Source organism: Rhodnius prolixus, unplaced genomic scaffold, assembly GCF_049639745.1.
Source record: "Rhodnius prolixus isolate KJV_2025 unplaced genomic scaffold, Rpr scaffold_1, whole genome shotgun sequence".
Lineage (NCBI taxonomy): Eukaryota > Metazoa > Arthropoda > Insecta > Hemiptera > Reduviidae > Rhodnius > Rhodnius prolixus.
This window is the reverse complement of record NW_027411581.1, coordinates 52468998-52485216: the sequence shown is the minus strand read 5'-3', so window position 1 is coordinate 52485216 and position 16219 is coordinate 52468998. Positions and strand designations below refer to the sequence as shown.

Here is a 16219-nt window from a genome sequence, read left to right as displayed (position 1 = left end):
TTAAGTAGAGCGAAGTAAGCCAAAAGAATCCCACGGTCACCTCTACCCATAATTGGTCTATTGGAACGTCCCTCGTTTTATCATCACTAATTAGATGCTGATAAAAAGAACCCAAAGCATATCGAAGCGAGAAAACAAGAAGAGCAGTCACAGAACGAAAATGCATTATTTAACTTACAGTTTGGTAACTTTTCATATTACAATTTATGTTTCTTAAATTTACGCTTAATTCAAACTTATCCTTACTTATTTATTTTAAACTAAATAGCCAACTGTTTCGACAATGAGACTAAATAATAATAAATAAAATACATAAATTAAGCAAACAACCTTAATTAAATACATTCACAATACAACACCCAATAACACATCAGATTTTTGTGTACAAAAAAAATGATGCGACTGTAAAAAAATTGAATACAATGAAACTGGTCAATTAATTAGAAAGCCCGACTTGCAGTCTGTTTATATATATTTTTTTTATTTTTATATGGATGACAATTTCTTGTCGACGTTTTTTTTTCTTTTTTTTTTTTAGTTCGTTTTTGTACATTTTTTAAGATTTTTTTTTATTTTTCAGTTTTTTTTTTATTTTTCAGTTTTTTTTTTCTTTTTTATGTTTTATTTATCTACTAAGGGCTAAAGCAAGTGGACCATTTCTTCTTTATCTCCATCTTAATTTATTCTATTATAGGTAATAAGATTCGGACCAGTTCTTATTGGATGGATATATTGCGAATAAGAAATACATTAATAAAAACTAAAAATACCGTTTATTTCGCTTCATCTCTTGACGAGTGCGCGCTTCAACGAGAAGAGAATCAGAGAAATGGCAAAAAAATAAAAATAAATGAATGCTTGAGCACTACCTATGAGCAAACAGAAACACTAAAATCTATTCCAAAGGATGTTTTTTAATTTTTGTCCGGACAAAAATTATTTTAATTTTTTTACTTAGGTTCTGTATTAAGATTTTTAAAAAAGGTAACTTTGACATAGGGTGGAACCAAAATACGTCAGATACATACATGATTTTTCACAAGAACAGTACTGCATATCAGAACAATACTTTGTCAACATTCAAAACATTTGCTTAATGACTGATTACATCTGTTTGTGTGCAACTTTCAAAAAATTATTTTATTTCTAGAATCATTAACTAATTTAAAATCCCCACAATTAATAAATCAATTCGAGACTGAAGCTGATCATAATGTGAAACACATAGAGAAGAGAAATATTAAAATAGCCTGCAAAGGATTTCATATGTATTTAGTGATCAGGGCTATAATTTAATACACTCCATAAAAATATATGGTGTAGCATTTAATGACAAACTAATTAAAGGGAATTCTCAAATATAACGAAAGTTACATCCAAAGTTGATGGAACAGTCCCAGATTGAGAAAAAAATTTGAGAATATTCACTAGTCAATGTTGTTCAATTTAGTCAAGACTGTGACCATGAAAAAGTTTACCATGTGAAAACAATGAAGACAAATTCTAATACATTGGAGGTCCTCTGCGGATCAGTTATGTATTCACATTGAGAACCATCATAGTCTCTTAACTGATTTAACACTGCGGAGGTTGTTACATTGGAGGTCCTCTGCGGATCAGTTATGAATTCACATTGAGAACCATCATAGTCTCTTAACTGATTTAACACTGCGGAGGTTGTTACATTGGAGGTCCTCTGCGGATCAGTTTTGTAACAACCTCCGCAGTGTTAAATCATTTAAGAGACTATGATGGTTCTCAATGTGAATACATAACTAATCAACAGAAGAACTCGAACTTAGCAAGCAATATTTCATTTCTTTGCAGTTAATAAATCTATTTGGCACAGAAACTGTACAATGTGAAAACATGCAGGAATAAGATGCAAATATAGATCCACAAAGGAACATAAATATATAGAGAGAAATCCATTTGTATTAATAACCAACTTGTCAGCATAAGAACTCGAAATGTACAGCAAAATTTCATATTCTAGTACGTAAAATATGTTCGAAACATTACCTGTACACAAAGAGAAAATCTAGTCTGTCGTGGAACACAGATGACTTAATTACTCACCCCGGTCATGTACTTAAAAATTAAAATCCCTGCTAGTAAATAATTATTACAAGAATAACTGCTCTAAAAGGCTGAAACAAGATGTTAAAAATCAAATACGACTGCACAGGACTTGTGATGAACAAATAGCTGATCTTGAAGACAACGCCAGCAGCAAGCCTGCAGAGATCCTCTGATGTAACGAAAGGTACTTCGCTACTCTGCAGTAAGATGAATCTATTTTAGACTGTGACTGTGTGTAATGTGAATATTTGGCATGACTATTGTACCTTTTCTGCACAAAATCTTGGACAAAAAAAATGTTGATGATCTTAGTCTAGAAAATATTTTGTCGCCTAGCAATAAACTGGATGGATTTCTTCCTATGAAACTCTGAAGTTATTCCTAGCTAAAGAACTGTTTTGATTTTGGAGACTGTGGCTTACTGAAATTGCGCAGTTATAGAAGTAATCGTAGAATGTTAACATTGAAGTGCTCCGGTCTAGCAATACTGTCTTTTCTGCTATCTGCTGCATTGGCCCTTGCTTATTTAGCAAATTATATTTATATAATATTTAAATTTAGCTAAACCAATTAATTAAAAAAAAAAAATCTGAAAAATAAAAATTGCGTATAACTTTAATAGTTATTGTGCGTTTCAAATGGAAAAAATATATACATACGACTTAATTTTTTTTTTTTTTTGTAGTTCGAAAAGTATTAAATATTATTAAAACTACGCTTAAAAACTGTCTAACTATGCTGCTTATATTATTAAATATAAATACATACGTCATTTAAATCTAAACCATTTTTTGCTTTTTTAGTTAGGTAATTATTTATTTATTTTATTTCATTTTATTTTATTTATATTTATTAATTTTGTATTTTTTGTTTTTACATTAAGACCCCTAAAATTGTTGTAATTTAAGAGATCTCATTAAAATTAAATGGTTTGCCTTAATTTTGCTTATCTTTTCAGATTCTGTTGTATTAAGAGTATAGCTGACTATTAGAATGTTAATACTAAGAGTATATGTATAATCAAAGAAATAAGGATACAGTTTTTTTATCCTTTTAATTTATTTTATTTACTATCTTTTAAATTTTATACCTTTTTTTTATAATTGTATTGTTCATTTTGTATCTTTTTTGATTTTTGTTTAATTTAACCTAAGGTGTTCTGATCTTTCTATTATTATTGGATAAAACTGTTTTTCATTCAACTTTTTTTACTTTTCTTAAGAAAACTTATAAAACATAATAAAAGGTTCTTTTTTTATTTTATTTTATCACCAAGGTTATAATGAAAAGAAAAAAAAGGTAGAAATTTCAATTTTATTAATTTAAATAATTTGAGTTTATTATTCAATTTATAAGTATTTTTTTTAATTGACCCTGAGTTATTTTATTTAAAATTTTCAAAATTTATAATAAATACGTTTCAAACAGGAAAGTAAAAAATTTATATTTTTGTCATCGTTTTGGGGGGGAGAGGAAGTTGGAAAGTGAGAATTTTCTTAAACAAAAAAGTTCGTTCGCTGTTCATTGCACCTGTTTATAATCAAGAATAGCTGAAACACAATACAGGATGTAATTGTGTACATTTAAATCTTGCTGAATGCGAGATTAAGTGCTGTTTAAAGTTTTATGGGTGACGGATTTCGTAAACTTAATTCGACACCTCCATGATATTTGACTCATTAATTTTATTATTATTATTTATTAATCGGCTAGGTCAAGTTACAAAAGATATCCTTCTTGAAGTCTATTATAATTTTCTTTTATATTTTTTCACGACAGGAACCTTTTTTTTTTTATTTTTTTATTCAATTTAATTATCTTTTTATTATTTTTTTAATTTATTTTAAAAAAGGGCTATGACAAGTGGATATTTCGGACCCAATTTTTATTCTTGTATATAAGAATATAATATTTATAAGATAATAGGCAATGTTGTGATGTATACTAGTCATCTGCAATAATTTTTGTAATATTCATTGAAATATGATTTATTTTTCTGTTTAAATTATTTTCAACAGAATAATCTAGTAAATGAAACCTCCATCTAAGCTGATTTATAACACCAAGCTGATACAGCTGTCTTCTATAGCCAACAGGTCAATTAGTTTGCCCTACTTGTAGTCTTCTTAATTACTCTTACTAATATTAAACGACAGGGTCCTCTTCTTTTAATTAAATATATATACTTTTATACACCAATATATGTTTATATATTTTGTATTATTTACTTTTATTATTATTTTTCTAGTTCAAGGCGCGTTAACATCTGAGATCATTGGCGCCCGGAGCTTTCCCAGTGCACTACTGGCCTCCGGACAGCGTTCTATCGTTTTAGAAACACTGTCCATCACCGGTCAGTAAGCTGTAAGAAGCTTTTAGGGAAAGAAAATCTAAGAGCCAATACTAGATTCGAACTAGAGATATCCGCTTGGGAATCCAGTACGCTAACCCTCAGCTAATCCCTCCCTTACTTATATTATTATTAATATTTTTTGATTGTTAAAAAGGGCTTGACAAGTGGACCTCCAACTATGTTTTGTTTTATTATAAATCCGGACCTGTTTTATGCTCTAAAGACAATAGGTAAAATTAAGATGACAATGTTCGGAAAAAGAAAGGTTTCATCGCTACTCTCTTATATCAAAAAGATGCACAATGTGGTTACCGCAAGCTTTTTTTTTTTTTTTAATTTTTCGATATGGTTCATTTTTTAATTTGTATGTTCTGAAATTCATCACTTTGAAAAAGAAATTCCAAGTTTTCTTTCAATATGCTTAATTATTTTTAACAAATAATTAACAAGTTGCTTTTATAAAATATATTAACATTAAAAACCAAAGCAAAATAAAAAAACAAATAAGCCCATTTTCTTCTAGCCTCCCCACTAATAGAAATTATCTCTAATAGAATGGACAACTGTAGAAACAAATCATCAATCAAATGTATTTTTAATGGGCAGCAGAAATAGGAAAATCGTTGGAGAAAAGTCAAAGAGAAAATGCGAAAAACATAAGAACAAATCACTTTGGAAATCAACTGCTTTCTTAAAGCTCATACAATATATCTTGCACTTTCTATAATTAAGTTCAAAAGTATAACTTTCCTTCAAAATAAAAAACTTCAGTTATTACTGGGGATGATTTGAAGTTTTATTCAAAAAAATATTCGGGAGATTTATTGCCTAATCTAACTAGGTGGGGGGCCCTTTTGGTTTATTATCCGAACTAATTTTAAATAGCACATTTAAAAACTCAAAAATAATTCGATTCGGACGGATTTTTGTTTTTGTTGTTTTTTAATGTGTGCGGTATTTTCTAAAGATCCTACTTAAAGGAATCCGCGATTAGTGGTGAGAGAATTTTAAGTTAAGATTTAGTAGTCTTGAATGGGGCTTCCATTCCGCCTTAAGGTACACCCTACTTATAGATTGAGAGCCAGATAAAATATCGTCCATAACTAATTCTTGCAATAAGTGATTGCACTCCCACTAAGCTATAAATCGGCCAATAGGAATCCTGCTTCTTGGGAAAAATTGGTAAAAACCTTATAATTGTCAGCTAATGCAATAGTCTAAAATCATAATTTTATGGACTTGAAGATCCACAAGATTATTCAAGAATTATCCAAAAATGAGACAGTCACATGGCTGTTTCAAACGGAAGTCAGCAATCAATGCTAAACAATTTATAGTTCGAACCTGCTAGAGATGTTGCTAAAAATAATATCGCTCGATGCGGCTTGGGTGGTGATTTCATTGGTTTAAAGGCATTCAAGATATTAAATCTTTTTTTTAACGGCGTAAGAACTCAAGTGAAGACATTATTTCCTTCCTAAGATTAAGAAATCTCTCTCTCATACACTCACACAATAACAAAACCAACTATATTAGGTATCTGCCTCGGAGCTACACTAAAAATGAGAGCACCAATATCCTCCAATGCGAGGGGCTCGAGCTGATAGAAACAAAATTCTGGGTGGGCTCAATTTCCTCCTTTTCATGATGACGCTGACGACCAGGTTAATTGAGAAAGTATGAGATTATGAGAAAACTTTGGGCAGCTAGGACTGAAGTAATCCTCAACTTTAACTGTTATCACTTGCTGGTTAAGAGATGGTCAAAGGAAGCAATCTTCAGAAAGGCTTTGCAGTAGGAGGTGTATTCGTACAGAGAGTGTATTCAACGACCAGGTTACACAAAATTAGAGGACAAATTATACCATTTCTAGAAGCCCTCTAGAAAGATTTAATTTTGGGAGCAACCTTAGAATATTTGGAAGAGTGCGTTACTGGGTAAGAATAAGTTCGCAACAGAGAGTTGTTTCCTCTGACAGCCGGTTCCTCTCTATACATAGAACTATCCTTGAGAGTCCTGTAGTTCCAGAAGTTGGCAGAGGATATGCCTCCTAAGAAATTTGTTGGGAGGTGGGTAGTATTGGCACCAGGCACTGGCTTCCGGCAACCTAGCTTTTCCTAAAATTTCTGTTAAACGCCTCTCGAATGTTAGATGTGGCACAGAAGGGGTTAAGCACATGATTGAAGACACATTCCTATCAGAAACATAAAAAGAAGATGTCCGACATAAATCAAGAATCCGTTTTTAGCTACCACTACAAAAATCAACTTCCCTGTATGCGCTATTTTCGCTCCGTAATATTAATAATTTGAATTGTTTAAGTAAGTATCGTGTGTGTAATTACATCTTTCTAATTCTCCATTTACTTACACCACCAACTTCGCAACCATTTTTTTTTTTTTTCGCTTGTTTGCTTTTTTACCAGAATAAAATCCGCTGCGAAGAAGTAAATGAAGTTATTTAAACAATAAATGTTCACCTTTTCTAACAATAAAACACCAAAATCATTACAATAATTTAAAAACAAAAAATCAGAAGTTTTTATTATTTTTACTGTACTACCTACGAAAGGAAGATAAGATGGCTTGCTTATAAGATAAAGGGTTTATCGTGAAATATTAGGGGCAAACAAGAACATTTATATCCAGTAATTTTGTTTTTAAAAAAAGTCGCAAATTTTACATTTATTTTTTAAAATTTAATTGTACTTACTTACTTTTAATATTATTTCTATGAGATGAAAAATACTTGATTAAATTTTAAAAAATGAAGGAGGAAATGTTAGAAACTATAAAATTGGATATTTCTTACAGAAGAGAAAATCAAAACTTATTATTTATTTTTTGTTTTTACTGATTAATTTTGAAAATTTTGGTTTTCGTTTTATTTTTCTAAACGCGATCGATAAAAATTTGAGGTAGTTTTAGTTTAAATCTACGGAATTATAACTTTTTTCCACAAAAAAGAAAAGAAAAAGATAAATTATAGGGATTTTTTTTTTTACAATTTTTCAGATTAAAAAAATTTTACTTTTTTTGTAATATCTTGAAAAAAGGAAAACTTTTAAATATTTTTTCGGATTATTATAATTATTTTCCTTATAAAAATTAAATTAATTTGAATTATATATATTAAAATATTAAAGGAACCACCTGAGTCAATTACGTTAATTTCAATTAAAGAAAAAACAAATATTTACTCAAATGAAGGAATACAAAAATTAAATTTAAAAAATTTATGTCTAAGTATTCTTATCTCTACAGAATTACTCCTACTTGAATACATATAAAATATAAAGATTAATATTTTAGTTTAATTAATCCGGCTCAAGTTTTTGTCGTTAATAAATTTTTCTTTTAAAAATAATTACCATATATATCTAAGGAAAAAAAAAGTTATGCTCCAATGACGATCATTTGTTTATTTATGTTTATAAGATGTTCAGTTATGTTATTTTTAGTGTGTGGCGCGCGATTATTATAACAAACTACCGGGATGATTTTTATTTTACGGTCAAAAAATTAAATTGTTTGAAATAATTATTTTTGTGAAACTATTGCTCAATTCTTACATTAGATCGCACTTTAAAAAAGTACATGCTTATTACTATTGCTTGAAGATATGAAGAAATAAAAATTACTGCCTGTTCTGTAATAAAATTTCAATGCTGTTATATTCTAAATAAACGCTAATTTGTTATTAAGATTTAAATAAAAAAATTGCGTCTAAAATATAACGTATTTTATTCGTGCAGTTGTTTTTTTGTTTTATTTTTATAGCCGTTTTATTACTAATATTAAAAGCTATATTATAATAAAAATTCTAATTAACCCTTACAATCTAAAAATATTAAAATCTTAAATATATTTGCTTAAAATTAATTATTATAAGACTTAATATTAAAAAGGATAACGGTTACCCAGTTATTCAGAGTTTTTTTTTATGAATTAGAGAATAAATGGTTAAATAAAATATGTTAAAAATATTCTAATCTATAAATTTCTTAACATTATTAAAACTTCAATTCTTCAATGTTAATTGAAGAATTGAAGTTTTAATAATGTTAAGAAATTTATGTTCTGTGTGAATGAATTACACAATTCTATGAACTAATCTAACGTTTATAAGTAACAACTACTTTCTGTTAATTACAAAGATAATAGGAACATTCTCTGAATTAAGGAAAAACAAAATAAATCTGGAGTTTTATTTTTTTAAGTCCAACATCTAGCCATGATGCACGAGAGAGCCAAAGCTGGTTAACTTCGTAAATGAGGAACTTGCCAATTTATCAAAGCTTTTATTTTGAAAATTGCGCTCTATAGAAAAATCTCGTCCAGTTTTGTAGTCTTTTTTCCTATTGGCCAGGTAAGAGTTAAAACTTCTTTAAACTGATAGGTTTTCTGAAACCTCAAACTTAGAACTACAGTGTACCCTACCTTAGAACTTTCAATCGAAATATTGCACAATCTCTATTTCACAAATGAAATTTTGTTTTCATTAAATATTACTAATTTTATTAAAGTAATTAGTTTTTATTTCTTATGATTAGAAAGAACAAAAATAAAAAATTTTTAATTACCATAGAATTAAATATTTAAACGGAGACATCATTCTGTATTTAACCTCTTACCTGGTACTAGATGGGCAACTTTTTTTATTTTATTACTGATCCTCAGCGGCCCTTGGACGATCAATTTCACAGGCACAACAGTATTGCCCAATGATTTTGGCAAAAGTCCTTTAGCGTTGCAGTATTTTCATGCCTTTCACTGAGATCTTAGATATTTACTTTACCTCCAGTTTAATTGATAGTGCCTCTGAAGTTAGTTGGTGGCTAAGGTATTAGGATAAAAGAGGACGAAAATTGTAATGATACAATATGAGTGCTTGTGCATTGTTAAATCTCCTAGAAGTCTAAAAAGGGACAAAGCACACTGTTCCCAAAGGCCACATTGGTTGGGATTCTGTCAAGCTCTATCAATGCAATTGAGGGAACCTTGTTCTACTTAATCTCTTGCAAAAGGTGTGTAAAACGTGATTTCTCTTCCACATCAAACAAAAACTATTTATAATGCCCACAACGTTCAGACTCAGATAAAAAAAAAATTGTAATGATTATTCTTCTGTGACATTCCTTCTATTCCCTACTAGATCTTCAGGTTCCATATGGTTCAGGCCCAGCTTCTTCTGGAGCCTTTCTAGTTGACACAGCCCAATAAATCCGAAGATCTCAGCTAGCGAAGCCTATTTTTTGCTCAGTCCAAGGCACGCCTCAGAACTCTTCTGTTTGTAATTAGTCAGATTTCGTTTTTATAATACTGGAATGTTGGTCTGAGCTAATAAAGCTCCTCCTGGAGAGATCTTCGCCCATTCACAAAAGGGTTCAAAGAAGAAGGGATTTAGTCTTATTTTCTTCCACTCAAAATGCCCGGCATCCTAAAGTTTATTTCTCCACCCCTCTACAGCAACTGTTTAGTCATGCTCAAAACTAATTACAAAAGATTCAATATTGATCGATAATTTGCAGTAAATAAAGTTTTAAACATTTTGTGTTCAATATCTATCACAATATTGTCATTACAATTAATAATATTCAGATACTCATTACTATTTGCTTTTATAATGAATTGATCGTCCAAATCGCGGGCCGCTGGTTGATGAATTTAATGTTAGGCAATAAAATTAAACGCTGACTTAACGGATATGTCATTCTATTTTTTTATCTTGATATGTATGTTTTTTTAAATATTATTACAATCTGTACGAATTTTCTTTTTCATTTATTATATCAACTATGGCTAGGAACATCACTTTTTGTGTATTCGATTTTTTGATGGTATTATCACAATCATTGTAACGGCTTTTGTTTTTTGCTTATAATCTGCTGGTCATTTATTTATTTAAAGAAAATCCTTATCATCCAGTCAATCTGGCTACTATTGCAAAATGTCCTAATTATAATATTGTTAAAATAAAATAATATTTCTGGAAGACTTGTAATAGTTTTAAATTTTTAAGCTCTTGATCTTAATTCTTTATGGATTATTTTCATTTATTTCTGCACTTACCTACAATCATCTCTGTAATTTGAAACACTTAGAATAATTAAACTGAATGCAACTTGACAAATTATAAGTAATATATGAACTTAAAATATAAAGGCACTTTTTAAATTTTTATTTATCAATTTCTTAATGCACAAATTTCAAATTAAATCTTATGACATTTATACCCTTGTTGCAAATGGGCATACCGTAACACCGTGGTTTGTTATCGTCTCATTTGATACAGCAAGGGCTGCTTAGTCCCGTATCAAATTGTGATAGAAACATTGTAAGGGAACTGGATCAGCCATTGGCACTTTTTCCCATTAAATCAAACAAATAATTTGGCCTCTCCCGTGAAAGTTGCTTGTCAGTCTCCTTCCAGACTAGGAGAGTTAACATTTTTTTCCCCAATTTCATTTTCAAGTTATTTTTTTTTTTTTTTTCATTTACACGTTAATTAATAAAAGGTCTAAATAAGCTTAATTCCCACGGACTTTCTACTTGCGAAAAAATGTCTTGGCCACAAATAGAGGTGATTTGCGTTTAAAAATAATGAATAAATAAGCGGCTGCCGCAGCTATTAAGATGGCGGATAAACGAGCAAATCAACCCCTTGTTTAGATAGACTTTACTTGTCGAAACGTAAAAATTTTCTTAATGGATCCAATATTTAAAAATTGAATCAATTGTGCCCCAAAAATTCAAATGTTTTCCAGCAATGTTGGACTCTCAAATTAAACTCTAGATTTGAAAACCGAACTCTTCATACTTTTTAATAATTTTTTAACATCTTTTTTTGATTGCGAGATGAAAATGTTGTGGAAAACTTTTTTTCTGTATTTTTAAAGAATCTAAAAGAGGTGGAAAAAAAATACTTATGTACCAAGGTTATTATGACTCTTACAAATTCACAATGGTTACACTTTTGATTTTTATTTTATTTAAAACTTTAAAATAAGTAAATTACCTACAGAGACAAATAATTAAATATTTATAAAGAAGAAATAGTAGAAATAGAAACCTCTACTTTCGACTGTAGCTACCAACTAATTAAGTAAAAGCTTCTTATCTAAAATTACTCTATAATACTAGTTTAAATAGTTTTTTAGATAAATTAATATAAACTATCGCCACATAAATGAACTTAAAATAGAATTCAATTAACAGGAAAAAGAGGACATTTTCTAGAAAGTTTATCAATGGAAGAAAACAGATAGTGAATCAAGAGTTAAACTGAAAAATATTTAAAAATAGCGTACATCGAAATGCCTTTATTTCTTGAATTTCTTACTTCTATAATCCTACAATGTGAATGGAATCGAATTTTTACCAGTTGTTAATAGATATGTGAATATTAATTATCTCATTGGTAAGACATCCCGACGAATAATGTAATGTCGCCTACATACAAAAGATATATGTATAGGTCTTCCAGGATTCTTGCTGATGTTAGGGTTGGGAATTTTGTTGTGTGTATTATATCAACATTTTTCTTGGCAGAATCTTCTTTAATCCTCTCTGGCAAAAGTAGGCAAGTTATTTCTCTATCGGAGGAATGTTGCAAGATTAAAAGCAATATTCCATTGTGTATCAAAAAAAAGTTATTTAGCTAAAATGTAGGACTCCTTCCACTCATACAATCTGGGTTGTATTAAAGGTTTCAATTCTTGGTGTCAAGAAATTACGAAACTTCCTCTAACTATTCCGTTCAGAAGTTAGGTGTGGAAGAAACAACTTTACAAGAATTCTATCAGAGAATGAAGGCACTCTGCGAAGAAAAACTGTTGTTTTAAGGCAAACCATTGTCCAGATTCTAATTTAAACAGACGGAACGGATGAAGGTTCTCTGATTGAGAGTACCGCATTCGAATGTTGAGATCACAGAGGCCTTGGACTGATTTACTAGCTTTCTTTGTGGACGACATACTCGTGCAGAACTTAAGATCATGCAAGAAAATATTTTTAAATATCTGATACAGGAGAAAAAATTATTTTTTTAAGTTTTGAGATGATAATAGCACATGATGACTAGCGATTCCTCCCCGAAACCTCTGGCTTGAGTTTGATTCCCTAGAGGTTGGTCTTGGAACCAAAAAAAATTTTCTTCTTTTCTCCATCATGAGGCTGGTGTGCGATGAAGCCAACAGTGTCAACAGGCCAAAGGAATTAGTCTCTGAATGGTTTAGAGTAAAAAGAGGTAAGCTAAGGTCACGCATGGCTCAATATCCAGCAAGTTTGGCCATTTCTCCAACTTTGTCAACTTTAAGGCTGTTAACATCAGAGGTAATTGGCGCCCAAAGCTATTTACAGTGCACTGCCCTTGAAAGTGAGCTGTAAGAAGCTCCTAGGAAAAAGAAAATCTAAGAGCCATGAAGGAGGAACCATTTGTGTTTTTTTTTAACTTTTTTGCTCTATAATTCTCTACTTTTTTTCATATCTTTGCAGGGGAGGTTAGTTAATAGATTAGGATATTTTTAAGAAAACATCCTCCAAAAATATTTTAAAAAAGAAAAACAGGAAAACATAAAATAAAATTTTAAAAAGCTGAGAGAAAAACTAATAATAAACCAAAATTGTAATAAACCTGTACAAAAGAGTTACTTCAAAAAAATTAAATTAAAATCACTACTTTATGTTTAAATATTATGCTAATTTATTATTATTCCAAAGATTAAGATGATATAAATAGCTATAATGTAATTAAGTACACTCACCTCCTTCTATTATAATATAATAATAAAACGTAAGTACAATAAACATTAAATATAATTTTATATCTAATCTACAATTAAGATACAAACAGATAATCGCATGCATTTTTTTTTTTTTTTAATGAAACATAGAAATAGGGACATGCAAGAGTTGTAAAAAATATTAATCTTACTACATAGTTCACAAAAAAATAGATTTGGAAAATAATAAATAGCGAAGAAAAACAAAAATAGTGTAAAACCAAAAAAAAATGTTTTGAGAGGGGAAAAAGGGTTTTGACAAAAAGTTTTTGCCGATTGCGTTTTGGGGAAAAAAGGGATTCCTCCTCACTTAACGGACTTAATAGCTGCTTTTATCCTAAATTTCATTTTACGGTTTTTATGAAAAAAAAACAGAAGAAGCTTAATATGAGTTGTTATTGTTTTCTTATTTATTTATATATTTATTACAATTCTTCAACCAAAGTTGTCAATAGACACCTTTTTAAAATTCTACCTAAAATTAACTTTTTTTTTAGTTTTAATAACTTCCTAATTAATTAAGACTTTCAAAAATAACTGTTAAATGAATTTAGTTGTAGTTTTTCCCCTACCTTTCTCCAGTATCAGAAGTTTTTTTTACAACTTACAGATTTTGATTATTTTTCTTCATATTAATTTATTTTAAGCATTAAATACTTTTAAAGAAAAACTGAAACTATGATTTTAAAGTAGCTCAAAATTTGAGAAGGAAATCACGGACTAAATTATCAGAAAACGTGCCATAAATGCATTTATTTTTATTTTTTCAACTAGCCATGTTTCAATGAATGGTTTTGAATTGTAGGGGATGACAGATGAAAAAAATTACGATTCTATATTCCACTCAAGAGAAGAATTAGCATTACTGCCGAACAAGGATCTGCTCAAACAACAAAGCAACCTAATCTTATCCTGTTACAATAAAAATACCTGCGAACAATGATTCACCCATTTATAAAAACTGACTGGAACGTTCCTTATTGTAAAGAAAAAAAATATAACTCAGTAGTAGAATAGGTAATAGACTACAACTATATTAAAATTTAATAAAAGCAACAACAGCATTGCAAAAGACAAAAAAAACAGAATTCTTATCTGCTAAAAAAACTGGGATATCTTAGACATAAACAACAAGAAAAAGATTGTTAAACACCTTTTTTCTTATATGAAAAAACAAATCGAAGCCCCGCAGAAAACAAAAAACATTAAAGCTATTTAAAAACAGAAATTAGGTCGTTAAGTGAGGGAGTTACTGAATGTTAGGGAAAAAATGATCTAGAAAATCAAATTTTTAGAGAAAAATATATTATATTATAAAATAAAACACAAAAATGAGAATATAAATAAAAAAAATTAAGAATTATGACAAAAAAAATTATTTTTGTACAAAAATAATAAATTACAAAATGAATAAAAATAAATAAATGTTATATATGTACCTGTTCTGTTTACATTCCATTTTTTGTTTTTTGCTTGTTTTTGTACTTAATTTCATTTATTTCTTTTTTTGAAGTAATTTTTCACTTCCTTTCTCTGCGCACTTATTACACTCAGAAAGCTCATCCGAAGTCGAAAGAAATTAACTTTGCTTGATGTTAATTTGAAATTTTGTTTTTTGTATACTTTTTGATCAGCGATATAAATACTTACAGATTTTTTTTTTATTTTTTAATATAATTAAGGCACAACTGCTTATTGATAAAACTGTAATAGAAATTAATATTTTGCACTAAACTATGATTTTGGTTTGTTTTTTTTTTGTAAATTTAATAAAGTTTAAATAAAGTAAGGGCTTAATACATATACATCCCTTAACATTATAGATTTAGCAATGACACATATTTAGCCCTTTCTTTGTTATACACATGTCAGAAACAATTTGTTGTTGGAGACACGATTTTACAGTTTTTCTTTGATATTTTATTTTGTTCTTTCGTTTTTTTTTTTTACTATGTTAGAGATGTTATTCTATTTTGTAAATTTCTCATAAATAAGAAAAATATGAAATTTGATGTTTTTTTTTGTGCTTATAGAAGAAATTTTGCAAATTGTGGAATGTGAAACACGAACAGGAATTATTATTTTTACGCAGTCTCCAAATTTTCTTATTATTTTTTTAATTAAGGAACAAAATAAAGTTTATCAATTCGACCTCGGAAGGGGATTTCTAAAATGCTTCTTGGAAAGTTTCTTTCTGGTTTCTTTGGTTTTCATTTTTTGATGTATGATCAAACATCAGTTCCTTCTAATATATACTTTTTTCATCCAATGACTTCACTCTTTTACTTTTTTTTACATAGATCTTTTCTAACAGATTTATTTTTATACTGCTTTGTTGGATATATGATTGCAAAAAATAATGCGATTTATTAAGTGAATACCTCCTACCTAATCAGTAGAAGCGTCGTCATCAGAAGATAGGCTGTCATCTGCTGTAGAGGTTACCGAGGCCGAGCTAAGCTCTCCAGGACCGGCTGTGCTCATTGTACCGCTACCACTGGATGCGATGACAGATGAAACCGTAGCTATTGAAGAAGCACTTGCTGATGCTACTCCCCCTGCCGCTGCTGAAGTTGATGAAACCGATGCTGTTGATGATATAGTAGTTGCTGACAATAAATGGGGAGGAGACCCCGTTACCTGATGTTAAGTCTTCTTCCTTTCTTTGATGTCGATAACATATCGCTGTGAAACGTTCAACGGTGGTGCAAAACCATCTGGATAGTTGGAATCTTCAAATAAGACTTCATAATCCTCTGTAGGTGATCCGGGTAATTGATTGACAATCGCTTTGTAGAAACATGTTGTCTGCGGATATAACGCCATCACTGTTCAAGAAAAAGAAAAATCTAGCGTGACCACTCACGTAAACTCTTCCCCAGTGCAATTATAACTATTACAATACTAATTGGATAATTTTCTACTGATAGTAAATTTCACTGAACGTTATCCTAATCTTAATCAACCTTCCTTCAACAAAACTTATTCTTTCAAGTAGGTGA

At 29.5% G+C, this 16219-nt stretch overlaps 1 protein-coding gene across 2 annotated transcripts in view; it reads right to left on the bottom strand.

The window, feature by feature from the left end:
• Window positions 1-562: 562 nt before the first annotated feature.
• The window catches only part of Sgf29 (SAGA-associated factor 29), a 32826-nt gene continuing 17169 nt past the window's right edge, over window positions 563-16219 (bottom strand). For both annotated transcript variants that reach the window (XM_074119537.1, XM_074119526.1), the window contains exon 7: window positions 563-16045. In XM_074119537.1, coding sequence (XP_073975638.1) covers window positions 15864-16045 — 182 coding nt within the window. In that variant the 3' untranslated portion in view covers window positions 563-15863. The remainder of the gene's footprint in view (window positions 16046-16219) is intronic.